This window comes from Rhinoraja longicauda, chromosome 16 (genome assembly GCF_053455715.1).
Source record: "Rhinoraja longicauda isolate Sanriku21f chromosome 16, sRhiLon1.1, whole genome shotgun sequence".
Taxonomy (NCBI): domain Eukaryota; kingdom Metazoa; phylum Chordata; class Chondrichthyes; order Rajiformes; family Arhynchobatidae; genus Rhinoraja; species Rhinoraja longicauda.
Genome location: NC_135968.1, coordinates 23,598,234 through 23,614,027, shown reverse-complemented (window position 1 = coordinate 23,614,027; position 15,794 = coordinate 23,598,234). Strand labels below are relative to the sequence as shown.

Here is a 15,794-nt window from a genome sequence, read left to right as displayed (position 1 = left end):
CTCCATCTTTAACCAATCCGGTTGTTGATCAGAATCATCCAACCAGCAGGTTATATTTTTAATATTAACCGCCCAATAATAAAATAAAAAGTTAGGTAAAGCAATTCCTCCATTAATTTTAGACTTACATAAGTGTCTTTTATTTATTCTATGAGTCTTGTAGTCCCAAATAAAATTAGTAACAATTGAATCAATTTTAAAAAAAAACTTTTTTGGAAGGTAGATCGGAATTGCTTGAAATAAGTATAGTAGCTGTGGAAGAAAGATCATCTTTATAGCATTACTACGACCAACTAATGATATAGGAAGTGTTTTCCAAAATTGGATATTTCTGTGTAATTTAGCAAGTAAAGGAGGAAAATTTGATTTAAATAAAGAAGTATATTTCCTAGTCACGTAAATTCCAAGATATTTAAACTTTTCATAGGCAATTTTAAAAGGAAATTGTTGAAGTATGGCCGGATTATGCTCCATTATTGGCATAATTTCACTTTTATACCAGTTAATTCTATAACCTGAAAATGAACCAAATTGAGTTATGAGATTTAATAAATTCGGAATGCTAATTTCTGGCTTTGTAATATATATTAATACATCATCCGCATATAAAGAAATTTTATTGGTTGTATGTTTAGTGTTGTAGCCATAAATATCTGAATTTGATCTAATACTCTCAGCAAGTGGTTCTATAATAAGGGCAAATAAAAGTGGTGATAGTGGACATCCTTGTCTACAACCCCTAGCTAAATGAAATTTAGATGACAGCATTTGATTAGTTAATATTCTAGCTGTTGGGGATGTATATAAAAGTTTCACCCATGCACAAAAATTTTCACCTAGTTGAAATTTTTCCATCACTGAGAAAAGATAGGGCCATTCTACTTGATCAAATGCTTTTTCAGCATCTAGCGAGATGATTGCTAAATCTTCATTTAATAGTCTATTTGAATAAATTATATTAAACAAGCGTCTCAAGTTGAAAAATGAATATCGTTTGGCTATAAAGCCTGATTGATCGGGGTGTATCAATTTGTCTATAACTAGACTTAATCTCTGAGCTAAGATTTTCGCTAATATCTTCTGATCAGTATTTAAAAGAGCTATCGCCCTATACGAACCAGGGTCTTCAGAATCCTTATCTTTTTTAGGAATGAGGATTATTGTTGATTCAGTCAGAGTTTGTGGCAATCTCTGTTGTTTAAAGGCGTGACTATATACAGTTTGCTAATTTAAGAGCATTGAATACTGGTTGTAATTTAGCATTCCTATCTAATCATCTGAATTCAAAAGATGAAATTATCCTTGAACTCCATCACTAATTAAAAGCATTTGCATTTCAATTATCTTTTGTTCTCTCAAACTGACACTGTTGCTACTGACCAAAGGGATCTTTACACACACCATTTATACATCATTGATCCTTAGTATGACGTTTTTTATTTATTGGTTCATGAGATTTATGAAGATTATTTGGAGGTGATACTAGACACATAGAAACATAGAAAATAGGTGCAGGAGGAGGCCATTCGGCCCTTCGAGCCAGCACCACCATTCATTGTGATCATGGCTGATCGTCCACAATCAATAACCAGTGCCTGCCTTCTCCCAATATCCCTTGATTCTACTAGCCCCTAGAGCTCTATCTAACTCTCTCTTAAATCCATCCAGTGATTTGGCCTCCACTACCCTCTGTGGCTGAGAATTCCACAAATTCACAATTCTCTGGGTGAAAACGTTCCTTCTCACCTCAGTTTTAAATGGCTTCCCCTTTATTCTAAGACTGTGGCCGCTGGTTCTGGACTCGCCCAACATTGGGGACATTTTTCCTGTATCTAGCTTGTCCAGCCCTTTTATAATTTTATATGTTTCTATAAGATCCCCTCTCATCCTTCTAAACTCCAGTGAATACAAGCCTAGTCTTTTCAATCTTTCCTCATATGACAGTCCCGCCATCCCAGGGATCAATCTCGTGAACCTACGCTGCACTGCCTCAATTACAAGGATGTCCTTCCTCAAATTAGGAGACCAAAACTGGACACAATACTCCAGATGTGGTCTTACCAGGGCCCTATACAACTGTAGAATAACCTCTTTACTCCTATACTGAAATCCTCTCATTATGAAGGCCAACATGCCATTAACTTTCTTCACTGCCTGCTGTACCTGCACGCCAACTTTCAGTGACTGGTGTACAAGGACACCCAGGTCTCGCTGCACTTCCCCCTTACCTATCCTAACACCATTGAGATAATAATCTGCTTGTTTTTGCCGCCAAAGTGGATAACCTCACATTTATCTATATTATACTGCATCTGCCACGCATCTGCCCATCACTCAACCGGTCCAGGTCATCCTGCAACCTCCTAACATCCTCTTCACAGTTCACACTGCCACCCAGCTTTGTGTCATCCGCAAACTTGCTAGTGTTGCTTCTAATTCCCTCTTCCAAATCATTAATATATATGGTAAACAGTTGCGCCCCCAACACCGAGCCTTGCGGCACTCCACTCGCCACTGCCTGCCATTCTGAAAAGGACCCGTTTACTCCTACTCTTTGCTTTCTGTCTGCCAACCAATTTTCTATCTATGTCAACACCCTATCCCCAATACCATGTGCTTTAATTTTGCTCACCAATCTCCCCATGTGGGACCTTATCAAAGGCTTTCTGGAAGTCTAGATACACCACATCCACTGGCTCCCCTTCATCCATTGTACTTGTCACATCCTCAAAACATTCCAGAAGATTAGTCAAGCATGATTTCCCTTTCATAAATTCATGCTGACTTGGACTTTTACTGCTATCCAAATGCACCGTTATTACCTCTTTAATAATTGACTCCAGCATCTTCCCCACCACCGATGTCAGGCTAACTGGTCTGTAATTCCCCGTTTCCTCTCGCTCCTTTCTTGAAAAGTGGGATAACATTAGCTATCCTCCAATCCACAGGAACTGGGCCTGAATCTATTGAACATTGGAAAATGATCACCAATGCGTCCACTATTTCTAGAGCCACCTCCCTGAGTACCCTGGGACTCAGTCCCATTAGTCTACCCAATACTATTTCTCGCCTCATGCAAATTTCTTTCAGTTCCTCTACCCCCCCTAGATCCTCTAATACCTCTGGAGACTGTTTGTGTCTTCCTTAGTGAAGACAGATCCAAAGTACCTGTTCAACTCTTCTGCCATTTCCTTGTTACCCATAATAATTTCACCCGTTTCTGCCTTCAAGAGACCCACATTTGACTTTGCTACTTGTTTTCTCTTAACATATCTAAACTGTACAATGGTTGATCATAAGTTTTTAACCAAAACGTTAATAGAAGAATAATTGTTGATGAATTGTTGATGAGCATGTGGAAGGATTCAGGGAATGGTATGATTCATGTGAACATGAGATAATAAAATAAAATCATTCCCTCATATGGTTTGCATTGCAAATACAATTTATCCATTTATGACTGCACGTTACCGATATACAATAGGTCATTGAACAATTTGGGTACTGCAAGCTTATGCAAAGTTAAAATAAATAAGATACAACACTGATTCTTGTTTTAAATTAATATTAGAATACATATTGCTAAGAAGGAATGATAAGAAAGGGATTGCTCTGTTAAATTTGGTTGTTATTAAATTTGTAAAAGTTTCATCCAGATATTGACAGGACCTATTGCGTTCTTCAAGTAGTAGTTTATGTTTTCATTGATCTTTCTTTCTTGCCCTCCAGCAGAATGTTCCTCTGATCTTTCTACCGGTTCACAAATCTCACATTGACTACTTGCTGCTTACTTTCATTCTCTTCTGTCACAACATCAAAGCACCGCATATTGCCGCTGGAAATAATTTGAATATCCCTATTTTCAGGTGAGTGGAATGATGTCAAGGCACTTTTCGTTATCCAACTTTCTTAAATGCAAATATATCAGCTCCCATATTGACGTTGTGTGCCTTTCTGTAGTTGAACAATATTTTCCACATACCTAGTGAGATTTTCTTTTCCATAAAATTCACCTCTGTTTTTAAAACATTTTTCTTGCTACCTCCAAATAATAGTCTTATGAATGCGAAGGAGATTGAAATCTCGATTTAGATGACCATGGCTTCAAATTCAATTGGTAGTTAAAAGGGAGATAAATACCTAATTGGAAAGTAATACATTAAACAAAATGAGAAAATAATGTGAAATCAGAATTAAAAAGGCCCCATTAACAAAAGTCTGAGGAAGGATTCCGATCAGAATCGTCTCCGATTCGTTTTCTCCAGAGATGCTACCTGACTCGCTGAGTTACTTCAGCATATTGTGTCTTATCTGTCTCAAACTAGCTCAAAGGGATGAGTGTTTCCAAAGTTTTCTGTTTTTATTTGATTTCCTAGCAATCAATGGGATTTTCTCCAGGAAGCATCATTTTCCTCCCACACTCCAAAGCCGTACATGTTTGTAAACTAATTGGCTTGGTATAATTGTAAATTGTCCCTAGTGTGTGTAGGGTAATGTTAGTCGCTGGTCGGTGCGGATTTGGTGGGCGAAGGGCCTATTTCCGCGGGGTATCTCTAAACTAACCAAATACAGAATCTATTACACGATTCTGATTGAATGGAAGGAGTTATGAACTTTTAGGTTATGAATTGCTTTGGGTAGCTCTTCAGTTTTACGATGGAAGAGAAAAGAAAAATATGGTGACAGACAAATACATTTTAGTGTCAAATACATTGTCTCTGACAGTTATGAAAATGACCCCTTAGACATTGTACAATGGAACAGATATGGCCTTAGTTTGAACTTGGAACCATTTTCCAGCGTTCAGGAGCATTCGGTTATCTGAAACATGAGCCAAATAGTAGATCTGTGCTCTATTTGTTATGGAATTAATGTGCTGGACCTACTCCAATCATGTAATTTTAAGAAATTAAATGTTGATTTTTGCAGCACACTCATAAGAAAACTTGGTGGCTTCTTCATTCGAAGGAAGTTGGATATTGGTGCAGATGGACGGAAAGATATTCTGTATAGATCTGTGCTGCGTGTGGTAGGTTGTGCTGGGAATAGTTGGGAGACTGGAAGCAAATCTTTAAAATAATTGTCTGTGCATACTTTCTTCAGGCGTACTTGCCTGAGAGTTTTATTTTGGTAGCATAGGTTCATTTGTTTCAATCTCAGTTGGAACAGTTTTACCCTTGTATAGTACTCATCCTTTGTAGTGCATAATATAGGCCCACCACCGATTTTCTGGCAACAGGTGGTCTGGCACCTCCATTAAATTACGAGAGCGCACTTGAAATCCTGCCTGGAAGTCGTCATCCCCTGTCCCCCCCCCTGAAAGTATGGCGCCAGGGCCAGGTGAGGCGGGCGATCTCGACCTCATCAGGACTATCGCACCGATCAGCAGTTCGAATTTCCCCCCAGTGGCCTGGACTCTGGAACTCCGGCCAGGCCGGAGCTGGCAGATCCGTTCCCATAGATGACTTCCAAGCTGACATTGAGGGGTCGATATCTCGGCTCCTCGGCTGTCTAGGTGGACCGTTCTTCTACCATTGAACCCCTCTCTGATGCCGTGACCTCTGTTGGTCCGGCAAAACAAATAATGCAGAAAGGCTCTGGAACCAAGGATGCTGAAAAATCGGTGGTGGATTTGTAGTTTCAATCTGTGTCAATATATAGCCTTCTGGAGGCAATAATTTGCATTATGGCTCACTGGACGAGCCGGATGAGAAACTATGTTTAAAATGATACTTGACAGGTCACTAGGTCACAATAACTTAGATCTCTAACATAAGTTTGCTGCTTATTTCTTTCTAACCATGGGTTTTCATGAGTTTGGACAACATTCCACTGACTAATGCACCATTAGAGAGCGCCGATAGTGGCAGTTCTTCTAAAAATACATCAGAATTAAATTAGATGTTCAAAGGTTAGTGCAAGAAGTTGGTTGGAGAGCCAGCTAATAATATACCATTAAGTAATGGGATGACTGATTTATTTTTATATGAGTGATACCTATTTCATTTAACAGTATATTGAGGAACTTCTGCGGCAGCGGCAGTTTATGGAGATATTTGTGGAAGGCACGCGGTCTCGTAGTGGTAAACCATATATGGCCATGACCGGACTTCTCTCTATTGTGGTCGATAGCGTCTGTGAGAATATTGTTACTGATGTCATGATTATCCCAGTGGGAATCTCCTATGACCGGATCATTGAAGGCAATTACAACAGTGAACAGCTGGTGGGTAACATTTTTAACATTGATGCTGTTTTTCTCATGGGCACTTGTTCTGTTGCTTTCTCTGAGTTGTGAATGTTTTGCTGTACTGTAGAAAGTCTGGAAATATAAGTGTCAGTTATTCAGTTTTCTTATTACCCATTCATGGGATACATTGACATAGACCTAATTCATTCAATCTGCTAACCCTGCAATCCCTAGAGAACCAAGACAGCAGGTCCTTGGAAATACATCACCTCCAAGCACAGCATCAGGTCACAGACTATCCCATAGAAACATAGAAAATAGGTGCAGGAGGAGGCCATTTGGCCCTTTGAGCCAGCACCGCCATTTATTGTGATCATGGCTGATCATCCGCAATCAGTAACCTGTGCCTGCCTTCTCCCCGTATCCCTTGATTCCGCTAGCCCCCAGTGCTCTATTAACTCTCTTTTAATTTCATCCAGTGAATTGGCCTCCATTGCCTTCTGCGGCAGCGAATTCCATAAATTCACAACTCTCTGGGTGAAAAAGTTTTTCTCAGAAATTTTGAATCCCGTTTCAAATCCTTATGCAGTGTTGTAATCCTGTAGCAAAGTATCTACAGAATAAAAGGATGTGCCTTTAGAAAGGAGATGAGGAGGAATTTCTTTAGTCAAATCTATGGAATTCATTGCCGCAGATGGTTGTGGAGGCCAAGTCATTTGGCATTTTTAAAGCGGAGATTGACAGATTCTTGATTAGTAAGGGTGTCAAAGGTTATGGGGAGAAGACAAAAGAATGGGGTTGAGAGGGAAAGATCAGCCATGATTGAATGGCATGATCAGGTGGAGAACGTACAAATTCCGTGCAGACAGCACCCGTAGTCAGGATCGAACCTGAGTCTCTGGCGCTGTAAGGCAGCAACTGTGAAGTAGCTTATGAAGTATTATGAACTTATGAACAACACAAACTTCAATGACTCAAAGCAGCAACTCAGCACCACCTGCTCAGGGCTACAATTAAGGCTAACCTGACCAGTGATTCGCACATCCCAATAATTAATGCGTCAATCTAAAATCTTCTGGAGGCATTACTTTGTATTTTAGCTCACTGGTCTATGCCAATGTATTCCATACACACCCCATTCAGTATCAGTGGTGCTGAAGTGGAGATGGTCGAGAGCTTCAGGTTCTTGGGCGTAAATATCATCAACAATTTGTTTGAGACAAATCACAATGACAGATGATTAACAACACCCACCAACTTATTTTTGTGACAAGTATGCTTCATTGATGTTTAACATGAACGATTTCGTCACTTCTAAGTTTAATGAAGTAATGCTGATAAATGCTCTTTTCTAGGGGAAGCCCAAAAAAAAAGAGAGCCTTTGGGGTGTTGCACAAGGAGTCTTCAGAATGCTTCGCAAGAACTTTGGCTGTGTCCGAGTAGACTTTGGGCAGCCATTTTCTGTTAGGGTGAGTGACAAAACTGGAAATCTCCTGAATTTAGCATTTAATAGTCAAAACCTATTATTAAATGTAGAAACAAGGAACTGCAGATGTTGGTTAATACACAAACGGACACAAAGTGTTGGAGTAATTCAGCAGAATCAGGCAGCATTTGTGGAGAACATGGATAGGTGATGCTTCGGGTTGAAAGCGGTGGAAGAAAGGTCTTAACCCAAAAACACCTATACATGTTCTCCAGAGATGCTGCCTGACCTGCTGAGTTACTCCAGCACTGTGTCCCTTTTAATATTATTAAATCAAGCATTGAACAAACTGACTTGTGCGGTACAGTTAACTAAACGTTAATATTACAGCTTACTTTAGATTAATGGGTGCATTTTAAACGTAGGTTTTGATTTGTAAGATACAAATAATTGACTTTAGTTTTCACAGTAAGAAGGCATTGTTTTACTTTCACTACATGGATCATTGATGTCCCGTAATTGTTTGGCATCTTGTAAGCTCTCTGAATATCCAGAGGGAACGTCAGCTCTTTTTCCACCTGGGCATCATTCCCCATGTCATCATCAACCAGCTTTGTTTCCCTTTGAGGCAATTTGACGTGTTGGCTTTGGGTCGCCTTATTATCGGGCAAAACTTACTTTGGCAATTGTTTTGTCATAGTGATGATTTGCTCTTACAAAGCAAATATCTCTGTTCTTTTTTGTAAGTACTAATTTGACTGATCATACGTTCAAAAGTGATTTAAAATGTGGGTGAAGATTGTAATGCAAACATGTAATCTTTGCCTCTTTAGGAATACATTGATACTCAGAGGAATCGTCCATTGCCTGCAACCCTATCCCTGGAAGAAATTCTTCTTCCGACCATTATCACTGAAAGGTAAGCACTGGGCTTGTGAAGTGAAGCATATAGTGCAATCAAGAGTTAAGAGGATTTTGTTGTCATATGTCCTGAAACGGAACAATTAAATTCTTACTTGCAGCAGCAACTAATCTCATTACAGTCAACCCTCGTTATTACGTACCTCTTATGGATTTTGGTTATAGCGGACAAAATCTGTTGTAACCGAGACATCCATTCGTATCAGGAACAAAGACTGAGCACTGGGTCAGAGATCAGCTGACTCAATTTATATGCGTCTCATTGGAAAGGCAACAGGAAGCAGCCTTGTGTTGCTCCTGCCACTTTAACTGGATGCAGCTGAGTGACGGAAACATTTGCTGAATATCATCTGATAAATTCTACACCTTTTGTAGGTGAAGCGCACACAGGCATCCCGTGTAACGAACCAGTTCTGTTTTTACAGACATTCACAAGTAAACAAATACGCAAAGATCATTCGATATGGTAACCAGCATGTTTCTTGTGGACAAAAGTTGCCAGCAGGCATATTGTTCCTATTGGTGTCTAGTGGATCATTCAACTATATGCTGCTTTAGCTGTATAAGGGCCTGACTGCCTAAGATAATAAATAAATGTTATTTAAAAAAAAATTCCAGTAATCTTTTTGTAATATTAATAATGTGAAAAACTAGTTTATAACTTTTTGGAGATACCAGCGCACACTACCCATGCGTGCCCTCACTGATGGTAACCATGGCACAGCAGTGTCATAAACAGCACCAAAAGAACGTCAGACTAATAACAGGGCGAATCTTGTTTCAGCCTAAGTTTGCTTTCCCTGCTTATCACGTGTATTCTTTAGTGTATATTTGTAGGCTGTTTTCCAATGCTGTACAAATTTACCTCCTTACTCGATTATAATGAACAATCGGCAATAATGGACACCATCTCCCCCCCCCCCCCCATATTCGTTATAACAAGGGTTTACTGTATCTTCTTGCATCCTGTAATGAGTGGCAGTGGCACCGATAATCGTGAACACGCGAAGAATTTGTGGTTGCCTACTTTAAAACAGTATGTTCAAAAAACCCTGCAGGTAGCTTGCACTGCTTCTTTGTGTTTCCAAGTGATTTACACGGAAGATTCAGTTTGTGCATCTGAAGTTGGTTACAGATGTTACAATTGTAAGAAGTATTTTCCATCACGAGTTTCAAAGCCACACCTCCAGCAACATAAAACAAATAGGTACTTGATGGAAACTCTCTCACGCACTGCGGCATTGGTTAATAATCTATGAAGAAACATTTATTAAAATGTTTTGTTCAGTTTCTCAAGAAATAATGATGCACCATTACTGTCTTTTTGGGAGGGATGTTTCACTAGTACTAAATAATGTCAAAGGATCTAAAAAAACAGATTAATGTCAAAATTAAAGTGTGAAATTCCTTTTATGATTGTTAAATGTATGCACTTTAGTGGCCGCTTAGTCACTATATTTTCTTATGGTTTACAAAAAAAATCCTATGCGCTGCTTTATATCCCAATAGACCAGGCCTAAACCACGTTGAGCAAGATCTTACACCTGTTGTAATCTCCAGAGATTTATTCGATGAACAATACCGGCGGCAGCTGATCTCCAATGTAGCCAAACATGCTCTATTCAGTAAGTGTGGCTGGAATCCCTTTTTAAGTTTGATTTTCTTTGCCGAATGCAAATTAAACATTTTAATTAAGGCAAGGGTTGAAGTTACAGACATTGTTTTAATTGATGGTTCCAAGTTCAAATTGAATTGGGGTACTTGAAGTAATTGAAACAAATAATCCAGGTGATTCCAAATGAAAGCTATATGTGTATGAGGAAGATATCAAAGGTCAATGAGGCATTTATTGTCACATGATTTAGATTTAGAGATACAGCGCGGAAACGCCCTTCGGCCCACCGAGTCCGCGCCGCCCAGTGATCACCGCACATTAACACTATCCTACACACACGAGGGCCAATTTTTACATTTACCCAGTCAATTAACCTACATACCTGTACGTCTTTGGAGTGTGGGAGGAAACCGAAGATCTCGGAGAAAACCCACGCAGGTCACGGGGAGAACGTACAAACTCCGTACAGACGGCGCCCGTAGTCAGGATCGAACCTGAGTCTCCGGCGCTGCATTCGCTTTAAGGCAGCAACTCTACTGCTGCGCCACCGTGCCGCCCTTCAATGATGTCATAGTTATACAGCAAGGAAACCGGCCCTTCGCCCCAACTTGCCCATGCCGATCAACATGCCCCCACTACACTAGTCCCACCTGCCTACACTAGTCCCACCTGCCTGCATTGCCAAATCTCTCCAAAGCTACCTTATCCATGTACCTGTCTAATTGTTTCATAAACATTTACTAAAGGTAGTGAACAAGAAAATAAACAAAGTGCAGAACATACTTTTACAGCTACAGGGAAATGTGCGAATTACAAATCCCGCGTGCAAGAGGCGCCATGTTTCAGTGCCATTTTCAGAGTCCAGTCCATTCCCGAGGTATTATGAGCAGTGCCCATTCCAGGAATAGATTATACGGATGCAGTTAGATGATGGGACAGGAGATGTTTCTAGTAGGACACAAGTATTGGCATAGACTAATTGGGTTCAACGGGTTGTTTCTGTGTTGCAAATTTTATGTAGCTCGCATTCTCCAAATTTCTATAAAGTCCCAGCGAGTTTTGTGTAATCAATTCTCTTGGTCAAGAGAGTAGGAAAAATAATTCTGATCTTTTCCTGTTGTCGTTAGTGCCATGCTAGAAATTGTGTGGACAGAAATAGGCTCAGCTGGTCATGCACTTTCCACCCACCACCCATGCAGTTTGCATGCTCCATCTCCCTTGCATCTCCATAGTTAATATGCCTATTAATGTACTGGAGTCACAAGGAACTGCATTACTGGAATATTGAGGAAAACTTAGTGGCTTAGTGTTGGACGAACTTAGTGGCTCAGTCAACATCTGTGGAGGGAATGGACAGACAATGTTTAGGGTTAGGACCCTTTTAAATTAAATTTGCAAGTATTTTGTCAGCAAATCATTTAATTCATTACACAATTCTGGTTCATTTCCGAAGAGAAAATGTAGTAAACCACTAGACCAAGTGGACCCATTGGGCCCAAACCTTTCCTGCATTGGTGCAGCACCCTCTCCCTCCCGCCCCCTCCCCTCACCTCCTCCCATCCCCCCTCTCCCCCCTCCCCCCTCTCCCCCCTCCCCACCATTCCCCTCCTCCCTCCACTCCACCTCCCCCTTCCCCTCCCCCTTCCCCTCCCCCTTCCCCTCCCTCTTCCCTTCCCCTCCCCTTCCCCTCCCCTCTTCCCCTTCCCCTTCCCCTTCCCCCCTTCTCCTCCCCCCAATCCATCCCCCTCAACCCCCCTTATCTTCCCTCCCTCCCCCCCTCCCTAGGTGATAGATTTAAACTTTAAAATGTGAATAACTTTTAAAATATAACACTGATTTCAATGAAACTTCCATTAGCACCAAGGGGACGACGGTAAGGTGGGGTTAAAATTGTTGCGCTATCGTGTACCATTTTGGCTGCAGTTCAGGAACAAACAAACAAAGAAACTAGAGTTTTAGTATATAGATATCAAAAACTCTAACGAAATTGATCAAGTGTTTGAAGATTTTACTGTCTAAGTCTTCAACAAGTTGGCTTGTCACATTCCATTTATTTATTGTCGATAGACTCTTAATCATGGAATCATACAGCACGGAAACTGGCCCTTCGTCCAACTCGTCTGTGGTGATCTAGATGCCCCATCTAAAATAATCATTTCATTTGTCTATTCCAGCCGCCAGTAGATGTTCTGCCGTGATGTCCACTCACATTGTTGCGTGTTTACTTCTTTACCGGCACCGAGAGGTGAGTGATTTGCATTTGTGAGCTGGCATGTGCTAACGTGGTGAGAGATGCAGAGTATATTCACTGTTTGTTTCTTTATAACTTTTGTACAGTGGAGATTAAAATTGCGCTTTTGGATGTGACCAATTTAAAATCATTTAATGTAATGAGGAGATGCCAGTAATTTGCAAATAGTTAACTGCATCACATCACAGCTGCTACTTTCAAGAAATCTAAAATGCAGTTTACTGCTGTTACATGAAACAAATCACAAAATGATAATAAAAAGGTGAGGGCACATAGAATATAAATTTTCTATAAATTCACTCAAACACTTAAAATCCTTCACTATTACAAAGGTTGAGAAAATAAATGACTTGGACTTGACCTACTCTGGACCGCAGTGCAGCATTTGATGTGTAGAGTGTCTTCCCTGTCACGGTACACCGTGAAAAATAATCAAGATCAGGGATCATACACCCCTTTCTAAAATGGTTTAGTGCCCTTACTCTGATTACATTGTGTGTGCTTCTGACTTGACTTGGAAGAATCAAGGCCTGTAGACAGTGATAGAGATTTTAATATTTCCAATCAATATTCTACTTGACTAATACCACTGTATGTGCAATTATCTCTTCATAAATTTTCATTTGTAATTGCAGTTGTAAAAAGTGGATGTGATTATATCTAATATAGATGACAGTATTTTCACTTGTCTTTTTATTCAGGGTGTCCACTTATCAAAATTAGTAGAAGACTTTTTCTGTATGAAAGAAGTAGTCCTGGCTCGGGATTTTGATCTGGGATTTTCTGGAAATTCCGAAGATGTCGTAATGCATGCCCTTCATTTACTGGGAGACTGCGTTAATGTCAGAAGCTCCCGGCGAAACAGTGAGTTCTTTATTGCACCAACCACGACGATTCCAGCCCTGTTTGAGCTGAATTTCTACAGCAACGGCATTTTCCAGGTTTTTCTCACCGAAGCAATACTGGGTAAGTGCTTAACATCTCAGTCTTGACAGTGATTGGAACATACTTTGGCATATCCGTGTATGATTTAATTATTTCAGCTTAAATTCTAATTAAGCCACTGGATGAAGCAGGATATTTAAGCTTCATATAGGAGAACCCAAGTGGTCTTAGTAGCACCTGGGGGAAGAACGATGGCAGTAAACTACTGATTGAACTACAGTAATCCCTCGTCATAACGGATCGTGGGGGGGGGGGTGTCTGTTGTTGCCAATTGGCCGTTACAACCGAGTAAAGGTTTTCCCCCCATTGACATCTCTGCCTGGGCACTGGGCCAGAATCCTGGAGCCCCGTCACTGAGAGCCCAGTGGGAGCTCCCTCACCACATGGAGCGCAGTGGCCCAAGACGGCCGCCCGGCATCACCTTGTCCAGCACAGCTGGGGAACGGCAATAACTGCTGCCCCTGCTGCTGATACCCACATTCAGAGATTGTGGGAGGTCTTGGGGCATTGGGGTGTGGAAGCCCTGTCCCACTCTGAGACTCCCATGACCCAATGACTGCCCGGACTTCAGGGCGAAACGACATTGACTTTAAACATTAACTCCCTTTCTCCTTCCAAAGACACTAACCTGCTGAGTGTACAAAGTTCTTTTTAACAGCTAAAAATATATTTTTATTGCTGTAAAAATAAAGGCTGTTGTTGCATTGTTAAATACAGTTAAGTGTCGTTCATTTCAATGGCCTGTCAATATCAATGAAATGTCAATTTCAATGGCCTTTGCAGTGTAAATAGCAGCCTGTGGACTTAAAGAGACAGTCCTATAAAACTGAAATCTCTTACAAAGAGGTATGTAATACCAACTGTATTGATAAAGGTGTATTATTGTCACATGTACCAAGATACAGTAAAAAACTTTGTGTGCTATACAGTCGAATCTTGCCATGCATGCGCACAACGAAGCCAGATGTAAGTACAATAGATAGTGCAAAGAGAAAAATAACCATTTACAGTGTTATAGCAACAGAGAAATGCAGATTTTTTATGTGCAAGGGCCACAATGAGGTAGGTTGGTAGATCGGGACTGCATTATTAGTTTATGAAAAGCCCATTCAGTCGTCTGATAACAGAGAGGAAAAATCTGTTTCTGAATCCAGTGATACGTGCTTTCAAACTTTTTTATCTTCTTGGTGGGAGAGGATAGAAGAGAACATGGCCAGGGCATGAGTGGACGTTGATTATGTTGGCTGCTTTCCCAAGTGTGAAGTATAGATGGCGTTGATGGGGGTGGAGGCTGGTTGGTGTGGAGGACTGGGTTACATCCACAACTTTCTGCAATTTCTTATGGTCTTGTGCAGAGCTGCTGCCTAATCAAGTTGTGATGCACTTGATAGATTGCTCTCTATGGTGCATTGCATCTATAAACATCACTTTAGCTTTCTGAGGAATTAAAGATGTTGGTCTTTTCTTTGCCCTGGCATCAAATTGATGATATTTACTTGTCAGAACTTGACCATCTACAATTGAGCACCATTGATATTGACTGAAACATGTGCATCACCGTGTTTCCTGAGGTCAATGTCTATCTTGTTTGTTTTTGAGAGAGAGGTTGTTGTCTTGACACCATGTTACTAACCCCTCTATCTCCTTCATGTGCTCTGTCTTGTTATTGCATGAGATCCAGCCCACTAAGGCGGTGGCACCTGCAAATTAGTAAGTGGAGTTAGAACAGAATTTATTTGCACAGTCCTAAATGCCTAGGGGAGTATCGTAAGAGGCTGCGAACACATTCTTGTGGGCCACCGGTGCTGAAAATTGTCATGGAAGATGTTTTGTTGCCGATCCTTACCAATTGTGGTATATTATGTAGTTGTGTGCCTTGTTGCTTTTTCTAGTATGGCTGTATGACAATTTGAGTTTCACTGTACCTTAATTGGTACATGTGACAATAAACTGACCTTTGAACCTTTAGTCAGGAAGTTGAGGATCCAGTTACAGAGGGGGTGCTGTGTGTAGGTCCAGTAGATTGAGTTTCGTTGGGATAACGCGTTGAAGGCAGAGCTATAATCTATTAATAGGAGTCTGATGAAGGTGTCCTTGTATCCAGATGATACTCAGCAGATGAGAGTTAGCTATTGACCTTTTACAATGTTAGAATTCCTAGTTAGTCCATTCCTTGGGGAGAGGCTGGTAGGGTTGCATGGAAATACTAAAGGAGTGAAAATAATTGGAAGGCTCCTTCAAAAGCTTAGCTCAGAAACTGTCTGATTCCATGTCTGATTCGCCTGTTAGATTCCATTGAGCAATGTGTGTAGGCTAATCAGAACTCATTATTCCATATTGGTTCTTTCAAGTACATCACAAGGAAAAATGGAAAAGGTGTCGTCTGTTCAAACTTGGTTATTAATATTTTTAAACATTTGGTGTTTTTATTTGGGATTATGTCACC

At 40.6% G+C, this 15,794-nt stretch overlaps 1 protein-coding gene across 11 annotated transcripts in view; it reads left to right on the top strand.

Annotated features, from left to right (window-relative positions):
- Positions 1-15,794, top strand: part of gpam (glycerol-3-phosphate acyltransferase, mitochondrial) — a 74,283-nt gene that overhangs the window by 42,875 nt on the left and 15,614 nt on the right. For 10 of the 11 annotated variants that reach the window (XM_078413423.1, XM_078413422.1, XM_078413415.1 and 7 more), the window contains 8 exons: positions 3,730-3,866; positions 4,930-5,029; positions 6,014-6,226; positions 7,546-7,659; positions 8,450-8,535; positions 10,047-10,162; positions 12,327-12,397; positions 13,105-13,369. In XM_078413423.1, coding sequence (XP_078269549.1) covers positions 3,730-3,866; positions 4,930-5,029; positions 6,014-6,226; positions 7,546-7,659; positions 8,450-8,535; positions 10,047-10,162; positions 12,327-12,397; positions 13,105-13,369 — 1,102 coding nt within the window. The remainder of the gene's footprint in view (positions 1-3,729; positions 3,867-4,929; positions 5,030-6,013; positions 6,227-7,545; positions 7,660-8,449; positions 8,536-10,046; positions 10,163-12,326; positions 12,398-13,104; positions 13,370-15,794) is intronic. The other variant, XM_078413425.1, reaches the window with a different exon arrangement.